Source organism: Vulpes vulpes, chromosome 15 (assembly GCF_048418805.1).
Source record: "Vulpes vulpes isolate BD-2025 chromosome 15, VulVul3, whole genome shotgun sequence".
NCBI lineage: Eukaryota > Metazoa > Chordata > Mammalia > Carnivora > Canidae > Vulpes > Vulpes vulpes.
In genome coordinates this window covers 101558984-101580521 of record NC_132794.1, presented here as the reverse complement: position 1 = coordinate 101580521, position 21538 = coordinate 101558984, and the positions used below count along the sequence as shown (strand labels likewise).

Below are 21538 nucleotides of genomic sequence, written 5' to 3'. Positions count from 1 at the left end.
AAAGTGATCGTCACTCGGGACGCCTGGGTGGCTCAGCAGTTGAACATCTGCCATCAGCTCAGGGGGTGATCCTGGGTTCGGTATCAAGTCCCATATTGGGATCCCTGTGAGAATCCTGCTTCTCCCTCTGTCTCTGTCTCTGTCTCTGTCTCTGTCATGAACAAATAAATAAAATCTTAAAAAAAAAAAAAGGGATCTTCACTTGAGCTGGCTGATGACAGAGGGATCGTCCCCCCTCACCCGTTTTTTGTTTTTGTTTTTGTTTTTGTTTTTTTTTGCCTTTGTAACAAGGGCACTGAGCTCCCTTCTGGGATGGCTGAAAGGATTAGGAAAGACAGACACCTTGGGAGTCCCAAGAACACAAAATTTGGAAGTGCTCTGGAAAGTTGCCATTCCCTTGGTTCTCAAAAAGACAAGTGTTGAGTTGGCTGGCGTCACTTATTCCTTCCTTCAAAAAATATGTATCAAGTACCCTCCATGTGCCAGGCATTGAAACAGGGCCTTAGTATGGAGCAAGGAACATAAAAGCCAGTTCCGTCCCCTTGGAGGGTTCTCTAGAGCAAGGGTTCTCAACTGGGCGTGATCTTGCCCCTGGGGGGATGGATATTCAGCAATGTCTGAAGCCACTTCTGGAGGTCAGAGTGCTGGGGGTGCTACTGGCATCTAGTGGGAAGAGGCCAGGGATGCTAACATCTGACAATGCATAGGACAGCCCCCCACAACAAAAGGTCTCAATGGTGGCAAGTGGCACTACTAGTGGCCTAACCAGGCCACATCCACCGACAGAACTGGGTGAGCAGATCCAGGGAGAGAAAAACAGGAAGGTGGAAGAGCACCACATCACCCACTATCGTCTACACCGACATCTACGCTCAGACCCGAAAGATGAGGCAAGAAGTGGGGCTGCAGCAGCAGAGCAGAACCTTCCAGGAGAGGGGAAGGTGTGTGGGTGAGTGTGTGGGGCGAACAAGGACATCCTTCAAAAGGACTGTCCCCCTTTTGGGGAGAAGGACCATCTTAATGACACAAGGAGGCATAACGTAGTGTTAAGAGCTCGAGTTTGAGTCAGACCTGAATTTAAATCCCACCCAACTAGCTGTGCAGACTTGGACAAGACACAGACTCAGAGTTTCTAAACTCAGTTTTAGAAAATAAAGCGGTGGATGGGGGGGAATAATATTGACCTCAGGTGGTACGGTTAGCAATAAATGAGAAGAGACACATAAATGACTTGGCACACTGCCACCAAGAACAGATATTGTTCTGATTTGTGTTTTCAGAGGTCACTCTGGGCCCAGTGTGCAAAATAAAATGGGGAAGGACAACCAGAATCGCTCCTCTCTGGGAATACAAAGCAAACAAAAACAAAATACTGAGATTTCACGGAACAAAAACTAGCTTGAGCAAAGGAGCTTTAAAGTCCTTGATGACAACTCTGTGTCGCCCTAAGTGACAACAACAACATGAACAGCTTCCAGGCCCATCGAAATCGTGTCCTTTGAAGGTACAGTTGTCCTAGATAAGTGGAACATACCCGGGTCGCCCCCACTCTCCGAAAGTGGAGCGTTCTTAGGAAACCCTTATAAGAAGAAATTCGGGGGTAAAATGAACCATGAATTTACATGGAAAATTTTTGAGCGTTCCCACACCCCAAAATAACCTCCCTTAGCCTTGTCGGATACCTTGGGGCACATCTTGCTTAGGGGTGCACAAAATAAATGGAGAGCAGCCCAGATGCGCACGGACACGGTTCCGAGCGCTGGCGGCTAGCTGGACGCCGAGGTGCTGAGTGTCGCTGCTGGGGCCACTCACCGTCTCGGGGCACGCCGCCTCTGGAGTGGCTCGCTGCGAGACATGTCCTCAACGCTATCTTGGCTTTTCACCTTTTTCTGGTAAAAGCGAAAATCCTCTTCGGATTTCTTTCAGTGAGTAAAAAGGGGCTGAGATCCTTCATAAAAGCAAAGGGGCATACCGCGAACTTTGAGAGTAGCGGGGGCATACAGGTGCCCCCATCCACCCTCATCAGCACGGAAAACGACCACAGCGGAAACCTCAGAAAGATCTTTATTGTGGCCCCTGGTTGGTAATGAGGATGATGCACCTGCACCCTCACCAGGGTACAGCCGCACAACTTGAGTCCCACACACAGAGCAAGACTCCTCAGTACGAGCCGCTCGGTGATTCACCTTGATCCAGTTTTCTACAAACCTTCTTGCTCAACATCTGCTCGGTGTCATTTCGACACCCTGGCACCTCTCCCTGCGTGCGCCTCTTAGAAGTTAGAATCCTTCCACATCAGTGGTCCTTCAGTGGTAACAAGGTGGGGTCTTAAATCCATTCCTGGACAACCAGGAGTCATTAAGCAGAAGTCAGTCCTTTCTGCCGATCACTGTGGGAAGGAAATCTAAGATCTACGGGATGACTGTGTTCTAGCCAGAAGCGGGACATTCACTCTGTAACTGTGCTTTGCTCTCAGAAGTGAACCAGGTATGCAGGGATGTCAAACAGGCATCAAGAACGAGAGGAGGAGAAATCATGCCAACCCGTCGGAAGAATGCAAGACCACCGTTTGCCAGTCACGTGCCCACCCATCACCCGTATCAACCGCGGGGTCAGGTCTCAAGATCCAGCCTGGGAATACGGTTCCTCTCGGTGAAGGCGGGTTCGGCTTCCCCAGTGGTAAAATCCGAATCACAGAAACAAGTGGCCAGCCTTGATCTGCACATACTAAGTTGCTTTTATTAATCCAGAACGGCATGCTACAGATACTGTACAGCATGAACATTTATTCATTACAAAAATGGCTTCCAAACCATTAAAAATGAAATTGGAATAAGAGCATAAAACGGAACAGTAACATCACAACTGTTAGGAAACATTCAAAGTATTCACAAAAAATGTTATAGTTAGCATTTTAATAAACCAGAGAAAAATTGGAGACAGTTTTACAATCGCTTCATGTCAACTACAATGGCACTGAATGAACAGGTTTCAGCTTTATACAGCATTTTGCAACATCAACATGCCTAGGTTTTTTTTTATTTTTAAAGTTTGCCACCTCCTTGTATGTCATATGTGTACATAAAAGCGGCAGCTGGTTTTTCCTTTAAGAGTAATCTAATATACAGAATTTCGGCCCCTAAGGGTTTATACCTCTTCATTTAAAATGCTTTCTGGACAATCTGCTACCAAACACATCTTGTTATAGGTGACATTAAAACTACATACAAATCTACCTATGTAACATCACAGCAAAACATGATGAACAAAAATTACAGCATCAAAAAGAGGGAGAAAGCTAAAGTCACTGAGAATTTTGGCACATAACGTTTTGCACACAGTCAGGCCGTGTCCTAAGGGTACAGAGCTGCCGACTATGAGTTCAAAGGAGAAACAAACGGTGGTTCCCGCTACTGCTCACGCAGCGTCTCTAAAAGTCCCTCACTCATTTTCAAGTCTTGTTTTACATGATGGCTTTTAAAGCAACTTTTGTTAATGCTACCGATCCTTTAATGCAACTAGTAATGTCCATTTGGCGGCATCTGGGTTTCATACAGCCAAAAAAAAAAAAAAAAAAAAAAAAAAAAAAAGGTCAAAAAGAGAAACAAAAAAATATATATACACATTTTATATATAAACTTAAAAACCTTGTACAAATGAGTTGTTATATATAAGATGCTTATGCTAAGGGAAAAAAACTTTATACAGTTTCAAGAAAAAGGAAAACATATCTTAAAAGGGACAACGTACAGGTTCGACGAGCAATCTCTAAAGCAATAAATACTACTGGTCCAACAGCGTTGTGATTCCATTAATTGTTGAGTAGCATCCCCCTCCCCCCAAAAGAACAACACCATGGAACAAGGTATATTAACACATTTAACCCTTTGTTTCTGTACATTTAAACAATAACAAGTAACATCACAATTAAAGTTGTTTCACACAGAGAGAGAGAGAGAAAAAAAAAAAAAAGGAACGGCACTGCATTCGTCGTGCCCTTATGGTTTAAAAACCAGATGTAAAATGATTGGTTCGCAAGCTCGTATTTAATACAAATAATACAGAACCAACTCCTTGCTGGAGGGCTGCTTCAAAATTGCTTCTTCTTCTTCTTCTTCTTTTTTTTTTTCCTTTTTGTTTTTTAATCAGTCTTTTAAAACTAAGCTATCCGAACTACATAACAGTTATGTATATATATATATTTTTTAAACGCTACAAAGACTTTAAACAGCTGTTGATAAAAATTTTGGTAGAATCATGAGGTTCTTTCTCTCATCTACATATTTAAAAGGAGAAATTGAAATAAGAATGGGTCAAATATTGACCAATGAACTCCATAAACATCAACTAATGTAGCCACGTGGCACAAAATTAAAAGAGTACAAAACGAAACCTTTGGGGTGGGGGTGGGGTGGGGTGGGGGGGGTGGGGGGTGCGAGGGGCCCAGGGCGAGGGCGAGGGCGAGGGCGAGGGCGAGGGCGAGGGCGAGGGCGGGGCCTCCCGGGGCCGGGCCGGGTGGGCCGGGTGGGCCGGGGTAAAGCTATTCTAGCGACTTGGTCACGAGGGACAGCGGCTGCGGCTGCGGCTGCGGCTGCGGGGGCGGGGGCGGGGGCGGCGGGGGCGGGGGCTGCGAGCCGGCCAGCGCGCCTGCGCCTGCGCCGTGGGAATGTAAGGAAGAGGTCGACGGCTGTGCGAGCGCCGCGGGCGAGGGCGAGGCCGAGGGCAGGGGCAGGGGCAGGGGCAGGGGCAGGCCGGGCGGCTGCAGGGCGGCGGGGGGCAGGTCCAGGGCCCCGTTGGGACACAGGCCGGGGGCCTTGCCGTGGGCGGCCTCGGCGAGCAGGAGCGCGGGCGGCGGAGGCATCAGGGACAGGTGGGCCAGGGGGTCGGGCTTCAGGGACAGCGACAGCGGCTGGGTCTGCTCCGTCTGTGGCTTGGCGTCTGGGGGGGGGGAGCCTAGCAGGTGGGGGGAGGGAGGAGGCGAGTCTAGTAAGCTTCCATCTGAAGAGGGTGGACTGAGGCAGCTGCCTTCACCTTGTATGTAGCGAACGCACTTTTTTTTTCTCCTAGAAACAGGGGGAGAGAGCGACGGGTGAGTACCGGGCAGGGACGCGGCGGGAGAGCCCCTACCCGGGGCGGGCCAGTGCCCTGCGCCCTGCGCCCTCCGCCCTGCGCGCCCTCCGCGCCCTGCGCCCTCCGCTGGGGCCGGGGCCGGGGCCTGCTCTGCTGCCGACGGGCGCGCCGGGAGCCAGGAGCGGGGCACCGGCCCCTACCTACCTGCTCCCCCTGCCCCGCTACAAACCCGCGACCCCGACCCGGCCCGGGGACCCGTGGGCGGCCTGGACCGTGCAGACCGCGGCTGCGTCCCCGCGGGAGCAGCTGGGGGGCAGCTGGGGGGCAGCTGGGGAGCGGCTGGGGAGTGTGCGATTCCTCGTTGGGCTCAGACACTCCCTGGCCTGCCGGGCACAGGGCACATCTTCCCTCCGTTCCCACTGCCACCACCCTACTCCCAGTGGGGTGTGTGTGTGTGTGCGTGTGTCACAGAGAAAGAGAACTCAGTCCCCAGGCGCCTCCTATCAGTATGAACCCCTCAGAGTGCTGACTGATGAGCCCACCCGCAGAGCCGAAGGCAGTGCTAGCAAGAGGCCCAGGGGTTTTCACACCACTGCCGCCACCACCACCACCACCACCAAGGCCACCGCCACCACCACGGCCACCACCACCATCACCACCACCATCACCACCACCACCACCACCACCACCACCCCCACCACCACCACCTCCACCACCACCGCCACCGCCAGGCTGCCGGCGCCCAGAGAGCTTTCGGGCTTGTCTGTTAAGAACCACACCAAATCAAGAGAGGTCAGAATCAGGTGAGAGGAGGGGAAGGGGGTGGGGGTGGGGGGAACAAAAATAAAACAAAAAAAACAAAAAAACAAAACAAAACAAAAAGAAAAACAAAAAAAAAAAAAAAACAAAAAAAAAAAACAAAAATAAACCACCAAAAACAGGTAGAAGAGGATAAACCAAGGTGGGGGAGGGGGAAGAAAAAGAAAAACAGAAAATGATCCAAAGGAACGAGAATAACTGGTTGTATGGCCTGCAGGTTGTGGATTAAATTACGATCCAAACTTGATTTTTGTTTTTGGAAGATTTGGGGTCTTCCCCTCCCCCACCCCAGAGTGAGAAGGCTGGAAGGAGAGACAGTGAGGATGGGACGGTCGGGCATCCTGCCCTTGTCACTATGCCGAGGCCAGTCAACGGAGGGCGCAGCGTGTCACGAGGAGGTGACGACAAAGAAGAAGTGCCGGGGAGCCACAGCATGGAATTTGTGGGGTTTGGGTTATCGGGATTAGTGTTTAAGCCGGAAAGACTAAATTTCGCCCTGCACCAAAACCAGAATCCCCCCCCCCACCCGCCTCTACATTTCCAGTTTACATAAGAAATAGGGATGAGAATTTCAGAGACTCTCTTGCGTATCATCAAAGGTCGGGGAAATCGATTCAAGAAATTGAGCATGTGCCCTCAAAGCTTCTCCTACTATTAATCCCAGTCTCCGATGGGATGAGATTTGGTAGGAAAGGCGATCCTGGGAATCAACCCCACGCACGCTATAAAAACAAGGCAGATACAGGGAATGTGCTGACCTAGGGAGCCCCTGAATGCAGTCAACACCATGGCGGATAACACTGTCTAAAAACAAGTGTGCAAGCGCCGCCCGCTTCCCGTCCCTGGAAAGCAGGAAGATGCTGCCTGGTGTCGGATGTCACTGGCCTTTGAAAGGAAGGGGGATGTAATGAGTTCCTCCTTGGGTCTGTGCCCCAGAGGGGTCTGCTCATGCCCCTCGGTGCGTGGGGTGTGGACTCAGCAAGATGGCAGGAGGGCGGGGAGGGGGACGGAGGGGAGCGAACATGCTTGGCCTTCCCTGCCTCCCAGAGGCTGAGACCCACCGGGTAGGGGTGGAAGCCTCAGGGTCTACCCGACACCCCCCTCTGGGTGGAAAGGAACTGCAGGGGTGCAAGGGCAGCCCCCCTCACCTTCAATTTGGAAAGGTTCCTTTTCTCCTCTGGGATAGATTGAAACAGACTGTGGGTTCTGCTCCCATCCCAGAAACCAAGATAAATAATTAAGCCTCTCAGAGTTTTAAACCACCTTAGCCTGCAGATCAAAACATGCTTAAAAAACTAAGATGTCCATGCATTTTAAAAATGGGTGAAGGGAGGGGTGGGGAGGGGGCGGGGCATAAGCGAAAGTGACAGAGCGACAAGGACAGAGGAGGGGGGGGTGAGAAAAAGGAGAAACAGGAAAACAGGGGAGTGACGTCAAGCAGCATTCCATGCTATATTAGGGCAGAGTAAAAAGATGGGAAAGCAACTTGGTGGGCTCAAAACAGAATCTTGTTAAAATGTCCTCAAATGTCAAATAAAATTAGAAACCCTGTGTAGCGAGCAAGGAGTCCTGATTGGCTAGGAGCCTTTCTGGCGCTCCCCTCACCCGCCCGCCCTCCTGATGACACGGAGGTTTCCACGTCCAGGGGATGAGTGGAAGCATTTTGAACACGGGACATGAAGACTATGAAGGACAGCGAGACACGCCTTCTAACAGGTGGCCGGAGGGGGGGGGGGGGGGGGGAGGCAGCTGAACACACACACACTTCTGACTGGGCCAGAAAACGCCTCATTTTGCAACTGCTTCTCTTTTTTTAAGGTACATTTTTGTCCTATGGATTTAGCATCAGGCCAGATCCTGGCAAAGAGGAAAAGGTTGGGGAGAAAAGGGGCAAAACCCATCCACGTTCCCTACCCCACCCAGGCTCCATCCCCAACCAAGGGGTGGCCTCTTGAAATTCCACCTGTAGCTTCTTGTGGATTTATTCTGAAAGGAAACTAAGGGTTCCTCCGATCCTGCTTGGAATGACACCCTTCGATGAGCTACAGTGCATCTGCTGATGCTTTTCGGGTATGAGAAACATCCCCCACAGAAGCCAAGTGGCCACCTGGAAAGTTCTAGCTTTGTCAAGGTGGGGAAAGAACTCTGAGGAAGGAGGAGGGACAGACAGCAGCCTGCCATACTGACAGCTGGCCCCTCAGAGCTGCGCTTCTGAAAATCGGGTCTGCGACGCAGCTACAAAAATTAGGGTTTTTGCTTTTGTTTTTTTGTAAAAATGTCACGAAACTTCCAGCCCCTGAGGCAGGTACCACACCTTGGCTTTCAACAAGGTGCACGCTGTCTGATAAGGGGATGTCCGTCCTGGTCAACGTTAGTCATGGGAACTCTCAGGAAAAAAATGTCAAGTCTACCTTGAAGCAACTGCTTCTGAAACAAAAAAAAAAAGGAGGGGGGGGAGTTTCCATAAACCTCCACTCACACCCCCCCCCCCAAATAAACAAATGCAGCCACACACCGTATTGCAAGGTGGGCACCATGGTCTCAGCGATACGTTTCTATAGCTCGTGAGAAACCCACTCAGGAGGGAGCCCTACGATTAGCTGACTCCTTCCCGTGGCAGGGCGTCTCAGATGGGGACCCCACGGCTAACCGTCCTCCTCCACAGACCGACGAGGTTCTGCCTCAGGCCCTCTGCCTAAACAGGGCGAGCAGAGCACCGGCCTCCCCTGGGTAAGGCCGAAATACCTAACGTTCTTCCTCCACCTCCTCCTGAACCACTTTTCTGTGGTGCAGAAGAGCCCAGGATGTGGGGAAAGCGCCGTCCCCTCCGTGAACACGGTCGTCTCCCCGGATGAAGACCAGAGGATCGCTCTCAAGGCCTGGCATCCTCACTCAGGGGCGGAGGGTTGTCTGCAGAGTTCTCGCTCAATAAGGGGGCGGGGTGGGGGGGCCCTGTCTCTCCCCGAAACATCTGGCCAACTCGAGGCACTCGGCCAATCCCTCGTAAGGCACCGGGGGGAGGGAGGAGACACAGGAGACTTGTGGGCATGCACGTGATGGGATGGACGTCTGATCTAATGTCTAAACACGGAACACATGGCAAAGGCATGAAGGGGGGGGACACGTGACAAGGAGGCACTACAAACAGGGAAGCGTGTTTGGGGGGTTGAGATACCTACCATCATAATATTCCAAATTCAAAGACTGCTTGTATCAGAACAAAGAAACAACAAATTTAACCAGAGGTGGTCATTAAAGGAAAGAAGTGAGACAGGGACGAGTCGGTATCCCTCCACCAAGAAGGAAGTACCTACACCTTCCCTGCAATTACGGGTTGGATGGAAGCCTGCAGGTGGAACACGGGTGTTCAGTCTGGACTCTTCTAATTCACTTTGGAAGCAATGCGCTCTCTCTTGCTCTCTCTCTAAATATATATGGTGTGTACTCTGAATTCCGCAGGCTAGCAATGCTGCAGTAGGGGACCGCGTGACACACTGCTTACAGCCCTTTAGCTGATGCATGCCGTCCAATGCCACGCTTCTTTTCAGCACTGTAAAACAATGTCAGCTAACCGGGCTCCTCCGTGCAGAGACATGTAGTTTTTCAACATAAAAGAAAAACAAAACAAAACAAAAGCAAAAAACGCCTGCCCCAGAGCCCTTTCTCCAAGTGTCCTGACTCTGCAGCGCACGGGAATGGCTACTGCTGCCAAGCGGTAGCTCATTCAAACCTGTGGACACGGTGGCTGTCTATGCTCAGTGCACGTGCCGCGGACCCGGCCAGTTCCAGGATGCTGGCTCTCAAAGCAAAAAGGGGAAGGGCCCGTCCTGGTCTGTTAGGGTTGTGGTTTCAGTCCCACCACCGGGGGCCTGGACAGGTTGTTTGTAAGAGCAAGGGGGAAAGAGACAAAGAGAAAGTGGGGAGAGGATACGGCATAAAATTAGCAAGGAAATTGTGAAGAGCGAGGATCATTAGTCATTGATGCCGGTAGGGAAGTCGACGGGAACGAGGTCAAAATATATTGACACGCTAAGGTACCAGAAGGACAGAATGCTTTGATTTTCCCAAAGGCCTCACAGCGGTAATATACCTGCATGGTTTGCACCATAAAGTCTGTCGGTCAAGCCCGAACAGTGCCCGACACTTCTTTGGAGTATTTGCATCTGTTAGCATAAGGTAAACACAAAAAATACAACACAATGGTGGGTCATGCTCAGTTGGATGTGAAATCTCAGCTACAGCTGACTTGTCTTCTCTATGACCTCGGCTCTCTCTGATTGCCTTCCCTCACCAAGGACATGAAAAGAAAAGACTTCTATGAGGCAAAAGAAAAAAATAAAACAATAAAACACACACACACATACATAAAAAAAAAAAACCAACTGGAAACCAAAATACAACAAGGAAAATAAATAAATAAATAAAAATAGAAGAGAGAAGGAGGGGAAAAGGTGACGTTGTTTGCTTCTACCTAGGCCAGGGTTACGATGGATGTCACTGAGCCCCATCCTGGGTTGTCATGAGGAAGGGGGTTGGCAGGCAACGTTCCCTGGGAGGGGGCGCGCTGGGGTTTGCTGTCGCTGACCCGAGGAGGCACAAATGATGCTGTTTTACAGTGGCATTTTGGCTAGCAGCAGCGGGGAGGACAAGCACATCCCTCACAGAGCAGTGTCCCGCGCCCTCGTGTCTCCTAAGATCCACACACAGAGCTACAAAGCAACAGGCCAGAGAAGGGGAGAAAGGATGGAATAGACCAGCTGCAGACCAGCACAGCAAATCTGGGAGATCTATACACACCTGCAAGGGCCGCACCAGTTATTCTGTTGATCAAGGCCAAAGCGCGCTCGGCATTTCTTAGGAGCGCTCAGGTCTGAATGAGTTCAAGAGAGAAGCGAGCAGAGGAGGAGGACATGGGAGAGAGAGAGAGGGAGAGAGAGAGAGAGGGGGAAGGGGGGGAGAGAAAGATACAAATAAGAAAAAAATAAAAATAAAAAAGGGAATAAATCAATGACCTGGTTACTAATGACAAATAGCGACTTTCGATTTTTAACTTTCTTTAATTAAAAAAAAAAAAAGGTAAAAATCACATTCTTATTCAACTGGTGAAATTAGCTGTTGCAAATAAAGCTGCAGTATCCCTTCTTTAAGGACTGTCTCTCCGATTCGTTTTGAGCGGATAAAGGGAAGTCAGATACTGAAAAAACGAAATTTTAAATAGTATTTTTCCTTTTGGTTCTGCTTTCCTTTTTTTTTTTTTCCTAGCTCTCTCTCAATTTGTTTTTCTTAAAGAAGAAAATAAAGCAAAGGAGGGAATTAAGTTTGTAACATGCTTTTTTCTTCTCAGAGTACAACAGTTTAAAAAAGAAAAAAAAACTACAAATAAAAACAGAACAAAATGAAACAAAACAGAAAGAAATAAAGAAAGAAAAGGGGTTGTGGTACTGGGATATTGCAGCTTTTGAAATGTTTTTCTTTTCTTTTCTTTTTTTTTTAACCGATTTTCATGACTACTAACAGAAGAATAGATGAAGGTGAACAGGCAGTATGAATGAGCTGGTCAGGGTTAGTCAGAAGCTCATAGCAGCTTTTAAGCAGGTACAGTCAGTAAAATGCTAGTGGATTTGCAAATTAGGAGCAGGAAAGCAAAAGGAAGAAAAAAACTAAAATAAAAAAAGCGAAGGAGAAAAAAATCATACTGCGGATGCATGCTTGCGTGAGAAAACTTAGTGGGAGCAACGGAAAATGCCATTAGATTAAGGAGGTTTATTACTGAATTCCTTCCATTTTGGTTGGTTTTTGCTTGTTATTTATTTATTTATTTATTTATTTATTATCATTATTTTTTTTTACCAGTCTCTTTTAAAGAAATACTGCATATTCAATTTGCACAGTTAGTTCAACACTAAGTCACTGTCATCACTGCTTAAACAACTGTTATGGGAAAAATAAATAAATAAACAAAGCGAAAGTTAAATTAAATTAAGAAAAAAAAAAAAAAAAACAATAAAAGCAACTGAAAAAAAAAAATCTACCGAAACATACGAAACCGTGTAGATGGTCATTTTAAAGGATGTTCAAATGTCATACGTGTTTAATGTTAATAAAACTATAATGGCAAGAAAAATTAAAAAAACATTTTATCGACTATTTTAATGACTCAAAATGACATTAGCACCTGTAATCGGAGGAAGTGAAAGGCAAGGATTTAGGAAACATTCGCTGTGTTCTGAAAAAAAAGAACAAATTATACAAAGCCTTCAAAATTTTTGTTGTCGTTTGTAAAAGCCTGGCCTTCTCCAAGGGGACCTTCTGATATTGCCTATGCAGTATTTCTAATTTCTCCTAGAGAATGACAAACCTCCTTAATTTAAATTGGGTGCAATTTACCACTGTAAAGGCATGCATCAGAACATTCAGGAACAGCCCAGTTAATATCAAACACTCACACACCCCCCTCCTCCACCCCGGCCCCTTCCTCATCCCTACAGACACAGACAAAATCAGCAGACTGCATAAACCCCGCATAGGCATGCCTACCACCCTCCCGTTACAGGCTCTGCGGTTATTTAAAAACACATTCCACTAGAATTACAATGTGCTTTTCATGCAACAATGAATGTTACTAGCTTTAAAAGGGCAGTCATGAAGCAATTAATTAAAATGCATACACAAAAAGGCTGGCTAAGATGGGTTCCCCCACAATATCCTGGCCTTGAAATTTCTCCTGCCTCCCCCCAGACAGAAACCTAAGGTGAATGAGTGGTCCTCACAGCACCGCTCCTTCCTCCTTCCTCCTCAGCCTGGCTTACCATTGGTCTCTCCAGGCTGCTTGTCCCTTTTCCTCTTCTTCTTCTTGCCCTGCAGGGACAGAGGAAACACAAGGGATTATTTCAGCAAATAGAAGGGGGGTGGGGAAGAGGGGGGAAGTCTGGGCTCACCTGTAAAGGCAGGAAGGAGGCCAAGGTTTCAGTCCACACCCACGGTCTCTGACTCCCACCCCAACCCCACCCCCTTAAATCCAAATGCCCTCAGTTGTGATCCAGCCAGAGGGACACACCCAGCAAGGAGAAGAGAAGGGGTCAGCAGGGGATGAAGGAAAGACCTCCAGACACCTCTGTCCATCCTCAAACCTGACCCAGAGCATCTGATCCCACAAGTGGGAGAAGAGAACTGATGAAGGAAGATTTAGGGAGGTGTAGAGAGACAGGGTTGGGAGTGGCCCAAGGGCCCACAGCCAAGTAAGTGACTGTAGAAGTGGCCCTGTGGACTAAGAAAGGCCCCCGCTCCCCTTGCTTCAGGCAAATCCCTTCCTTACAGAGGCCAAAAGGCCTCTGTTTCCCTCAATCAAAAAACAAAAGCTTTAGCTGGGGCTTTCCTACTAACAACAGCTAACATTTATTTAGCACATACTATGTGCCAGGCATGATTCTAAGTGCCCTATGCACATTGAGTCATTTTTCCCCTCACACAATCATGTACAACAGGTACTACTGCTGTTCCAATTCTAGAGATAAGGAAATTCAAGCACAAAGGGGGTATGTGAATTTTCAGAGATCACACAGCTAGCGAATACTGGGGCCGGGATGGGAACACAAGAGCTCTCAGTTCCACAGCCCTTACCTGCTAGGCTGTGCTGCCTACAGGTAATCCCTACATTTAATCCCTTGCCCTCTGAGGAAGGTTTTTAATTGATTAGAGGGGATGAATTGCATGGGGTCATTCACATTCTCCAACCCGGACCCTTTACCATCTGCTCATAGCTGGGATGTGGCATGGGAACAGGGAAGAGCTATGTAAGGATGACTGCATCCCTGCAGATCTGAAACTAGTTCTCTCTTGCCTCGTTACTGCCCATCGTATCCGTTGGGAGTCGGATGCTGGGTATATATGAAATGTCACAAACAAGAGGACTGGCCTACATGTCCGTCTGTTTCAGAACATCTAAATACTGTCTCTGCCTAAAAGTTCTCTTGGTATGTTGACATCAGGTCCGGAAGAGAAAACAAGTGATGGGTAGTAAACTTGGCAACTCGCAAGGCCCTGTATGGAGAACCTCAATATGGAGATGTCATGATTTTAGCTCCACCCAAGGGCTGAGAGCCAAATGTCTCAGAGAAAGCCCATCTTTTCTCTCAGATCTTGGGGCCCATAGCATTTGGGAAGCTTGTCTTGGCCTTGAGTTTGAAACACTGATACATTTACCTTCTTTGATAGACAACGTAAAGATTTTTCTTTATTTGAGAGAGAGCAAGTCAGAGAGTGTGCGTGCGCAACCACAACCCCCAAAGCAATCTTGCATGTTGGAGGGGCAGGGGCCGAAGGAGAAAGAATCTTAAGCGGACTCCCCACTGAGCACAGAGCTCCATGTGGGGCTCCATCTCACAATCCTGAGATCATGACCTGAACCTAAACCAAGAGTCAGATGCTTAACCAACTGAGCCACCCAGGCAGGTGCCCACTGATAGACAATTCAAAAATAAAAAAGTAAAAGGAGTTCATGGGGCCTTCTCATGAGCCTCAGCAGCTCGTCTTCATGTTTGTGGCTCTCCCTGGGGAGCTGCCAAGTGCTGCCTGGCCATCTTGGAAAAGGCAGGAGGGGCTCATTTCCATTCATTTAGGAGCCTGAGTGAACATTCAGCTAGGCACAGGAAACCACTGTGACTCCGGGCAGTGTTAGCATCCACATGCCCAATGGATTCTCAGTCACCTCTGGTTTAATACGGGGCTCACCCATTTCTAGTTTCCCACAATACATCCTGAAAGGCAGCTGAAAGTTCTAGTCCCCATGGGAAGCTGTCAGTTTAGGATATATGATTGAAATGTTCGTGATGAGGAAAGAGTCACTTAAACTAAAGGCTTTTAGAGGACGGGGCTGTGTTTTAATCAGAAAAGGACAAGCAGTAGCTTAATAAATACTATTTAGTGAAGAGGGACACATATCTCAAGGGAGGCAGCCACCTCATTATCTTCTTAGATATAACAAAAGAAGAAGCCTAACTATGGAGGTCTTCAGCCGGCGGGGGTGGGGGTGGGGGGAATGAAAGATGAGCAAATGGCTTAGCATTCGTGTCCTTTACCTAATCTGGAAGAGCCAGAAAGGCAATAATGTTCTAATATAATGCCACGGGTTGGACAGCACTATGGGACCAAACTCTTTTCTTTTATGCTCCAGAATGTGCCAAGTCCGACAACCCAGATGTGACGGTTTTATTCAATCTTATTTTGCTAAGGCTTCCATTACTGGAAAAGCAGGACCATGAAAGAGGCATGAAATTAGCTCAGAAAACTTCTTCCAGAAGAATCTTTACAACTACCAAAGCAACGTATAGAAACTCCTATGTCAAGCCCCAAACCTGACAAGTTCTACCACAATCAAACCCCTAAGACCTTTAACTCTGACCCTTGCTCCACAGACCGTTTCCTGGGGCACAGAAGCGAGGGAGGGGGGGAGTGTGTGTGTGTTCACACTCATGTGTAAGCAGCCTTTGAGATAGGCCTCTGACAGTACCCCATATAAGAGAGAAAGCTCCTTCATCGCTAGCCCTAGATGGACCTCTAAACCTTCTCTCTTCAGAGATTCCCCTATTATATCGAGCTCCTTCTGAATGTGAAGCTGAGCTGCAGTCATTATTAAGTGCCTCATGGACCTTCTAAAACCTAGAAAGCACTTCACGAACACCCCAGGGCAATACCTGTCTGACTCCCAGGCAAGTCAATGGCAGCATTCTTTTGAAGCTATCACTACCACAAAGTTGGCCTTGTATCTTTGTGGAGATCTCCCCCTGCACAACTCCAGAGGGCAGCATGCACACAGACCGTAATGTAAATGGCACTCCCTAGAGTTGTGCAGTGCGCATCCTGCAAAGCTGTACATGAAGGCCCTACCATGACCCCAAATGTCTGCTGGGGATAGGATGTCTATGAAGGAGCAGAATTCCTCTCTGTAGTACCATTCTAGATCACTCAAAGAATTAGGTCTGTAGCAGGTAAAAGGTGAAGGTAACCTCTAAGAGCTGCTGACCCGAAACCAGGAGAACAGTGTCCTGAAATGAGATGGCTGTTCATGTGGAGGCTGCAGAGCCTGCCTGCTGCTGGAAATCTCCACCTCGAGGTCAGGTGGGGGTGAGCAGCAAGCCTGTGGGAGAGCATTAATTTTCTCATCCTCTTCCTTTCGGCTCCAGAAGAAAGGCTTCCCCACGGCACACATGCTGAGGACAAATGGAAAGGTCTCAAGCAGCTAAGACCTGGTGCGTGACCATCCGTGAGTGACAAGGGCCCTGACCAGAGCAAACATTCCAGTGAGAGGTACTGGTACTAATTCCTGTTTCAACTCCCAGGAGGAACAGAGTCTTGTGCTGCCAGCCAAGGGCACTGGGACCTAGAGGGAGGCAAGTGGGAGTGGGGGAGGAGGGGTCGGGTGATGATGAGGATGTGGAAGTTAAGCCCCACAGTCTGTGTTCTCTGCACCCCCTAATCTGCAAAGCGAATAGCAGACTAGTAGGCACGTGTTGAAAGGTACGAGAAATGGCTAGAGTTGGGGCACCTGGGTGGCTGAGTTGATAAAAGTGTCTGCTTTTGGCTCAGTCCTGGGATTGAGCCCCACATCGGGTTCCCTACTCCGCGAGGAGTCTACCTCTCCCTCTACTTCTCCCTCCGGCTCTGCGCGTGTTCTCTCTCACTCTCTCTCAAATAATTAAAATCTTTTAAAAAATTTAAAAAAAAAAGAGAGAGAGACAGAGAGAGACAGAGAGAAACAGCTAGAGCAAGTGGGAAGCAGCATCCGCTCAGGACCCATATGTCTGTGGCCTCCGATGACACATTAAGTTTTGAGAGTAAATGCGTCTGATTTAACTGAGTCCCCACAGTACCGTTGTGTGCATGCTCACAACCAGCCCTGACTGAACCGATCTCAACCCACGTACAGAGAGCGTCTTCATTACGGACGTTGTCCGCAGGAGAGCTAGGTCAGGAGCATGGACAGGTGAGAGAACCCTCCATGGCTCCACACCATTGACAAGAAACAGGGAGGAAAAGCCCACTGCTGGCATCAAGGCAGATTTTGTCTCTAAAGACACCCTAAAGAGTTAAGGGTTAAAATTCACTTTATAAAACCCAATGCCATGGAATAAGAGTTATCAGGTGAAATAAGGAACATCTCGTCTACTGCGTAGAGGAGGGCCAGCCCAGAATGTTGCTGGGCAAAACACGGGACAAGAAATAGAAGGGGGGTGGTGGTGACAGAGGTCTCTCCTTGCCCCGGAGAGCAAGGTTAGGAGAGGACAGGAATCATGGGCATCACAACCACTGTGATTAGTGAAAACCACTACCCCACAGTGTTTTCTAAAATCCAAGAGAGGAAATTAGGCAAATCCTGTAGTCAACACAAAGCCCAGGAAGACACACCACACAGCACAGACCCTCTCCCAACCCTTCCTGGGCCCTGAGGGGTTTCCTCCAGTCCACCAGCAAAGACTACCACTGGCTGCTTTCAGGGGTCCCCCCACCATGTCCCTCTTAGGATGAACTAGCTTTTCAGCTTCTACTGCACCACAGTATAGGGCAAGTGTTTCATTTCTCCCTCTTAAGGGCCAAGGCCCTGCTAGAAGGCTTGTGAGGAATCAAACCCTCTCTTCCTACCCATCTCCACTGGTCCTCCCCTGGTAGGCCCCAGGGACCCCTGCTAAGAAGCACATAACCCCCCCAGAGCATATCCTGGAGTCATGTCTTTACAAAGACCTGGGCACGAAAGGTGTGGACGGCCCCAAGTCAATGCCACTGGGGGCCACTGGGGTCCCGGCTGGAATAATTAAACACTGGCCGCCACCCTCCTTGAAGAATTTTGGCATGCTGATGGAGCCATACTGGAAACCAAGACAAGACCCCCACCCCCACCCACCCCCCGCCCCAAGTCTGATGCTGGGGCAAGATGCTCCTGGTCCCAGGACTGGGTACACTGCATGGTTCTGAGGCCTGATTCAAGCTGGCAGGTAGTACTCCCGCTGGGCAGATGAACCCCCCCCACACACACACCTCTATAGACTCTAGTTCAGCGAAAGGACCACCTACATAGTTATCCCGCGCAGACCAGCCGGGGTACAGCTGCATGTGAAGCTGTCGCTCCTTCCGGGCCAGCTCGTAGTATTTCGCTTGCTCTTCTCTGGACAGTGCGTGCCACTGGAGGGGACAGAGAGGTGGGGAGGCATGCAGAACATCACCAACTACACTGTGGCCGGGGACAAGGAACGGGTCTGCTCTGCGGGGTCCTGGCACAAACAGGGGTGCTCAGACAAAACCCGATCTGTCAATCCTCTCATTCTCTTATCTGCACTCTCTCTAGGGAAGAGGATGGCAGGGGGTGTCGAGAAAGTTGTTCGAATGGGGACTTCTGGTCATGCCTCCATGAAGGCCACTGAGGAAGTCAGGATGTGACTGAAGGGACAGGGCCGGTGCCAGGCCGCCCACTCTGCCCCCGTCCATTCTTCCCCCCAGTGAGGGAGCTACGTACCCTTCGCCCCAGGATCTGGTTGATGGCCGCACTTTCTTTCAACGTGCACTCGGCCACGACCTTGGCCCTCATTTCCTTCATATACAACATGAATGCATTAAGAGGTTTCTTTATGTGGGGCTTCTTCTTTTCTTCTTCCTTTTTGGAGTCCTGATGCTTTCTGGATATAGACAGGACAGACAGACACAACCCCATCAACAACTGAGAGGTCCTACCTCCTCCACAGCAGAGAGCCCATCTCCCTGTCCGCTCAACACCCAAACCCAGCAGTTCTGAACGAGAAGTACGCTTGCACTTTTGGTCTTCTCCACCATGAAAAATGGAACAAAAACATCCTAGCGAGGGTATGAGGGAAGAGAGATTTCATCATCACTTCCTGAATGTCCCGGACACACTTTCCCAAGCTGGAGGGAAAAAGCACAGTGCGGCCAAATCCCCCTTGGCCAGTGCCTCTCGTGCTCTCAGGACAGACCTCCAGATGTTTAGTTGTGGGTGAGGCATGGGGACACGGTTGCAAATTCCAGTCTGTCTGTCCAAGGACACGGGTACACCCATGGTGGGTACCAACCACCAACTCCACACTTTGTCAGAACCCAGAGCGCACCCGAGCTGGGTGTCTGCCGTAGTCACATGCTTGGTAGCCAACCACGGGCTGGACTGACAACAGGCCAGACAAGATAGGGAAGGAGAAAGCCACAGAAATAGCGAAACTCACGAGCTGTGGAGTGAGCCGACGTCACTCTGGGAGGATTCCTGTTTGACTGTTGGCGTGACTATGGCCGGGTGGGGGATGCCGGTCGTATGTAGAGTGTGATGTGGTGGGACCATATGGGGAGGGAACCTGGAAGACAGGAAGCTGTGTAAATCGTCAGAATCAAAATGAATGAATGGGGAGGGATGTGTACACACAATTTAAAAAAAAAAAAAAAAACCCAGCATGTAACACTCACATGAAAGCAACCCAAGGCATATGAAACCTGTCAGCATTAATTAGCGATAAATTAAACATAATGATTCTCATAATGTCATTAAAGCCAATCTTCCCCTTCATTATTGCTACTGACAAGAGACATTATGATTTTTAACATCTTTAGCAAAAGACAAATACAACGGATGTACTTGGGCGGTAAAGTAGGCTCGGACTACCTGCTGGAAATCACACGTCCACTTGTTTTTTGAGGCATTATTAGCGGCATCTAAGAAGACAATTTCCTAAGTCCTAATCAGCTCTAGAATGAAAGGTGAAATCTATTGTTGCATATTGACAGCTAAATAAAATATTAACGTGGCTGAAGTACACATTTTTGACAATGCCGCACATGCCTCATTAGGCCACATTCTGTTGATGGAGTACAATAAAATTTTTATTTTTCCTTTGCTGATGTGCCCCATCCTTTTGACAGGAATGAGAGAAAGTGAGGCAGAAAGATGAGGAAAATCCAAACACTTCCTATCTGGTTCTCATCATAAATCGCAGATATTTTAAATAAGCTTGCATTCTCTTACAGAAAGATGAAATTTTATACACACACACAAATGAAACTCTGAATTTGGATGTGTATATTCTTTCCCACTCTGTAATTCAAGGATTCCTAAATTACTTTTACTTAAATAGGCTGCCTATGCTTCCAAAGGCCTTCTAAAACAATTATCAAAGTGGTAAATCTATGAGGAAAGGTTGTTTTTTCCTCTAATACTGTCCATTTTTAAGAAAGTTCTTTGAAACCCCCCCCCCCCCCCCCACTGGCTTAGGCCCTGAATTAGCATTTCCCTACCATGCAAACTCACCAGAACATAAAGAGCTAATTTTAAAATGTTCGTCTTGGCCCATCTGTGAACTGACAACTGGATCAAACAGCTTTCACGTTTTCTGATATGCTTGGAGTCACTATGATTTGTATTGGGTTAGAAGAACCACCCCTCTTAAAAGAAGGTATATTACCATAGAGAATAGGAGGGTGAGATGGATGCAAAAAAGGACCCTGAAAGAAAACAAAATGGCAGTGTCCAGGCTCCAACTCGCCCAGGTTGGGCAAGTGAGCAGGTGGGGTGCTGTTCATGGGAAGGAGAACTCAGATGAAGCAGTTGATGCTTTCTTAATTAATTCAAACCAGAATGGTCTCACATAAGCATCCAGAGAACGAAGACCTGCTCTCCAGGCGGCCAGTTCTGGTGGGCACTGGGAGTGCCCTGAGATAGTGATTTCAAGTGGATCCTGCATGTATAAGGTTCTTTTCATATGTGGACTGGATATGAAAAGTTTCCATTTCACCCAAATAATGTAGCAAATGTTAATCTGAACAATGGTAAAACAAAACTAAAAAACCCACTAACAATCTGCATAGATCAATGGAGAAAATATCAATGAATAATGCAGATTTCTGAAAGGGCCCAGACTCATAGTGGACATTTGATGCAGAAATTCCATCCTGATGTGGCCCTCTCCTGCCACTACCTTTTACAAATTTAAGCCCGTATCAAAGGTATCAAAGTTTGGTAACAATGACATGATTTTTTTTTTAAGAAGAAACATGTAAATCCTTTAGGGTAGAAGGAAGGAGGGAAGGAAGGAAGGGAGGGAGGGAGGGAGGGAGGGAGGGAGGGAGGGAGGGAGGGAGGGAAGAGCCTAAGAGAAAGAAAAAGAAAACAAACAATCCCCATTCCCCTTCCCAGAGAAAATGAAAAGCAAACCCTGGGGAGGCACTTGGGCTCCCATGTTACACCCTGTTCCTTCCCACTGCACAAGGGCCTCTGAGGAAACATAACTTAAGAACATGTGTTCTTGGAAGCCCTTGGGTGAAGCGGTGGGTGGAGTGGCAGCTTTTACTGTGAATTTTAAAGGCTTGACATTCCTCAAATACATATGTTCTCTTCTTGCTGAATGAGAATATGTGTACAGACATGAGAGAGACAGAGAGAGACAGACAGAGAGAGAGAAGGGGGAGAGGGGGAGAGACAAAAACACTGTGTGTGGGGAGGTGTGCACATGCGCCGACAGGCAGCTACCACAGTTTGAGTCCATTTTGGGGTGTGGGGGGCAAAATGTCCAGCGCAGGCTGTGAGGAACCAACGCTTCCAAGTTCACATGCCTAGACACATATTCATGTATCTGAAAAACGTACAGCAGAGAAAGAAATGGGGTGT

General features: G+C 48.4%; 1 protein-coding gene and 1 long non-coding RNA gene across 43 annotated transcripts in view; one reads left to right on the top strand and one right to left on the bottom strand.

The window, feature by feature from the left end:
* Positions 1-4444: 4444 nt before the first annotated feature.
* TCF7L2 (transcription factor 7 like 2) overlaps positions 4445-21538 on the bottom strand; it is a 199175-nt gene continuing 182081 nt past the window's right edge. For 4 of the 42 annotated variants that reach the window (XM_072740047.1, XM_072740048.1, XM_072740042.1 and 1 more), the window contains exons 9-15: positions 19110-19250; positions 18395-18554; positions 17956-18063; positions 12699-12747; positions 12065-12115; positions 10687-10759; positions 4446-5063 (exon numbers count right to left, since the gene is read on the bottom strand). In XM_072740047.1, the coding sequence (XP_072596148.1) occupies positions 4541-5063; positions 10687-10759; positions 12065-12115; positions 12699-12747; positions 17956-18063; positions 18395-18554; positions 19110-19250 (1105 nt within the window). In that variant the 3' untranslated portion in view covers positions 4446-4540. Of the gene's footprint in view, positions 5064-9067; positions 9097-9978; positions 10053-10686; positions 10760-12064; positions 12116-12698; positions 12748-17955; positions 18064-18394; positions 18555-19109; positions 19251-21538 lie in introns of those variants that run through there. The other 38 variants (XM_072740034.1, XM_072740037.1, XM_072740036.1 and 35 more) reach the window with 25 other exon arrangements.
* On the top strand, positions 5059-7440 carry LOC140595727 (uncharacterized). Its single transcript, XR_011997580.1, has 2 exons — positions 5059-5873; positions 6153-7440. It is a non-coding gene; the product is annotated as an uncharacterized lncRNA (long non-coding RNA).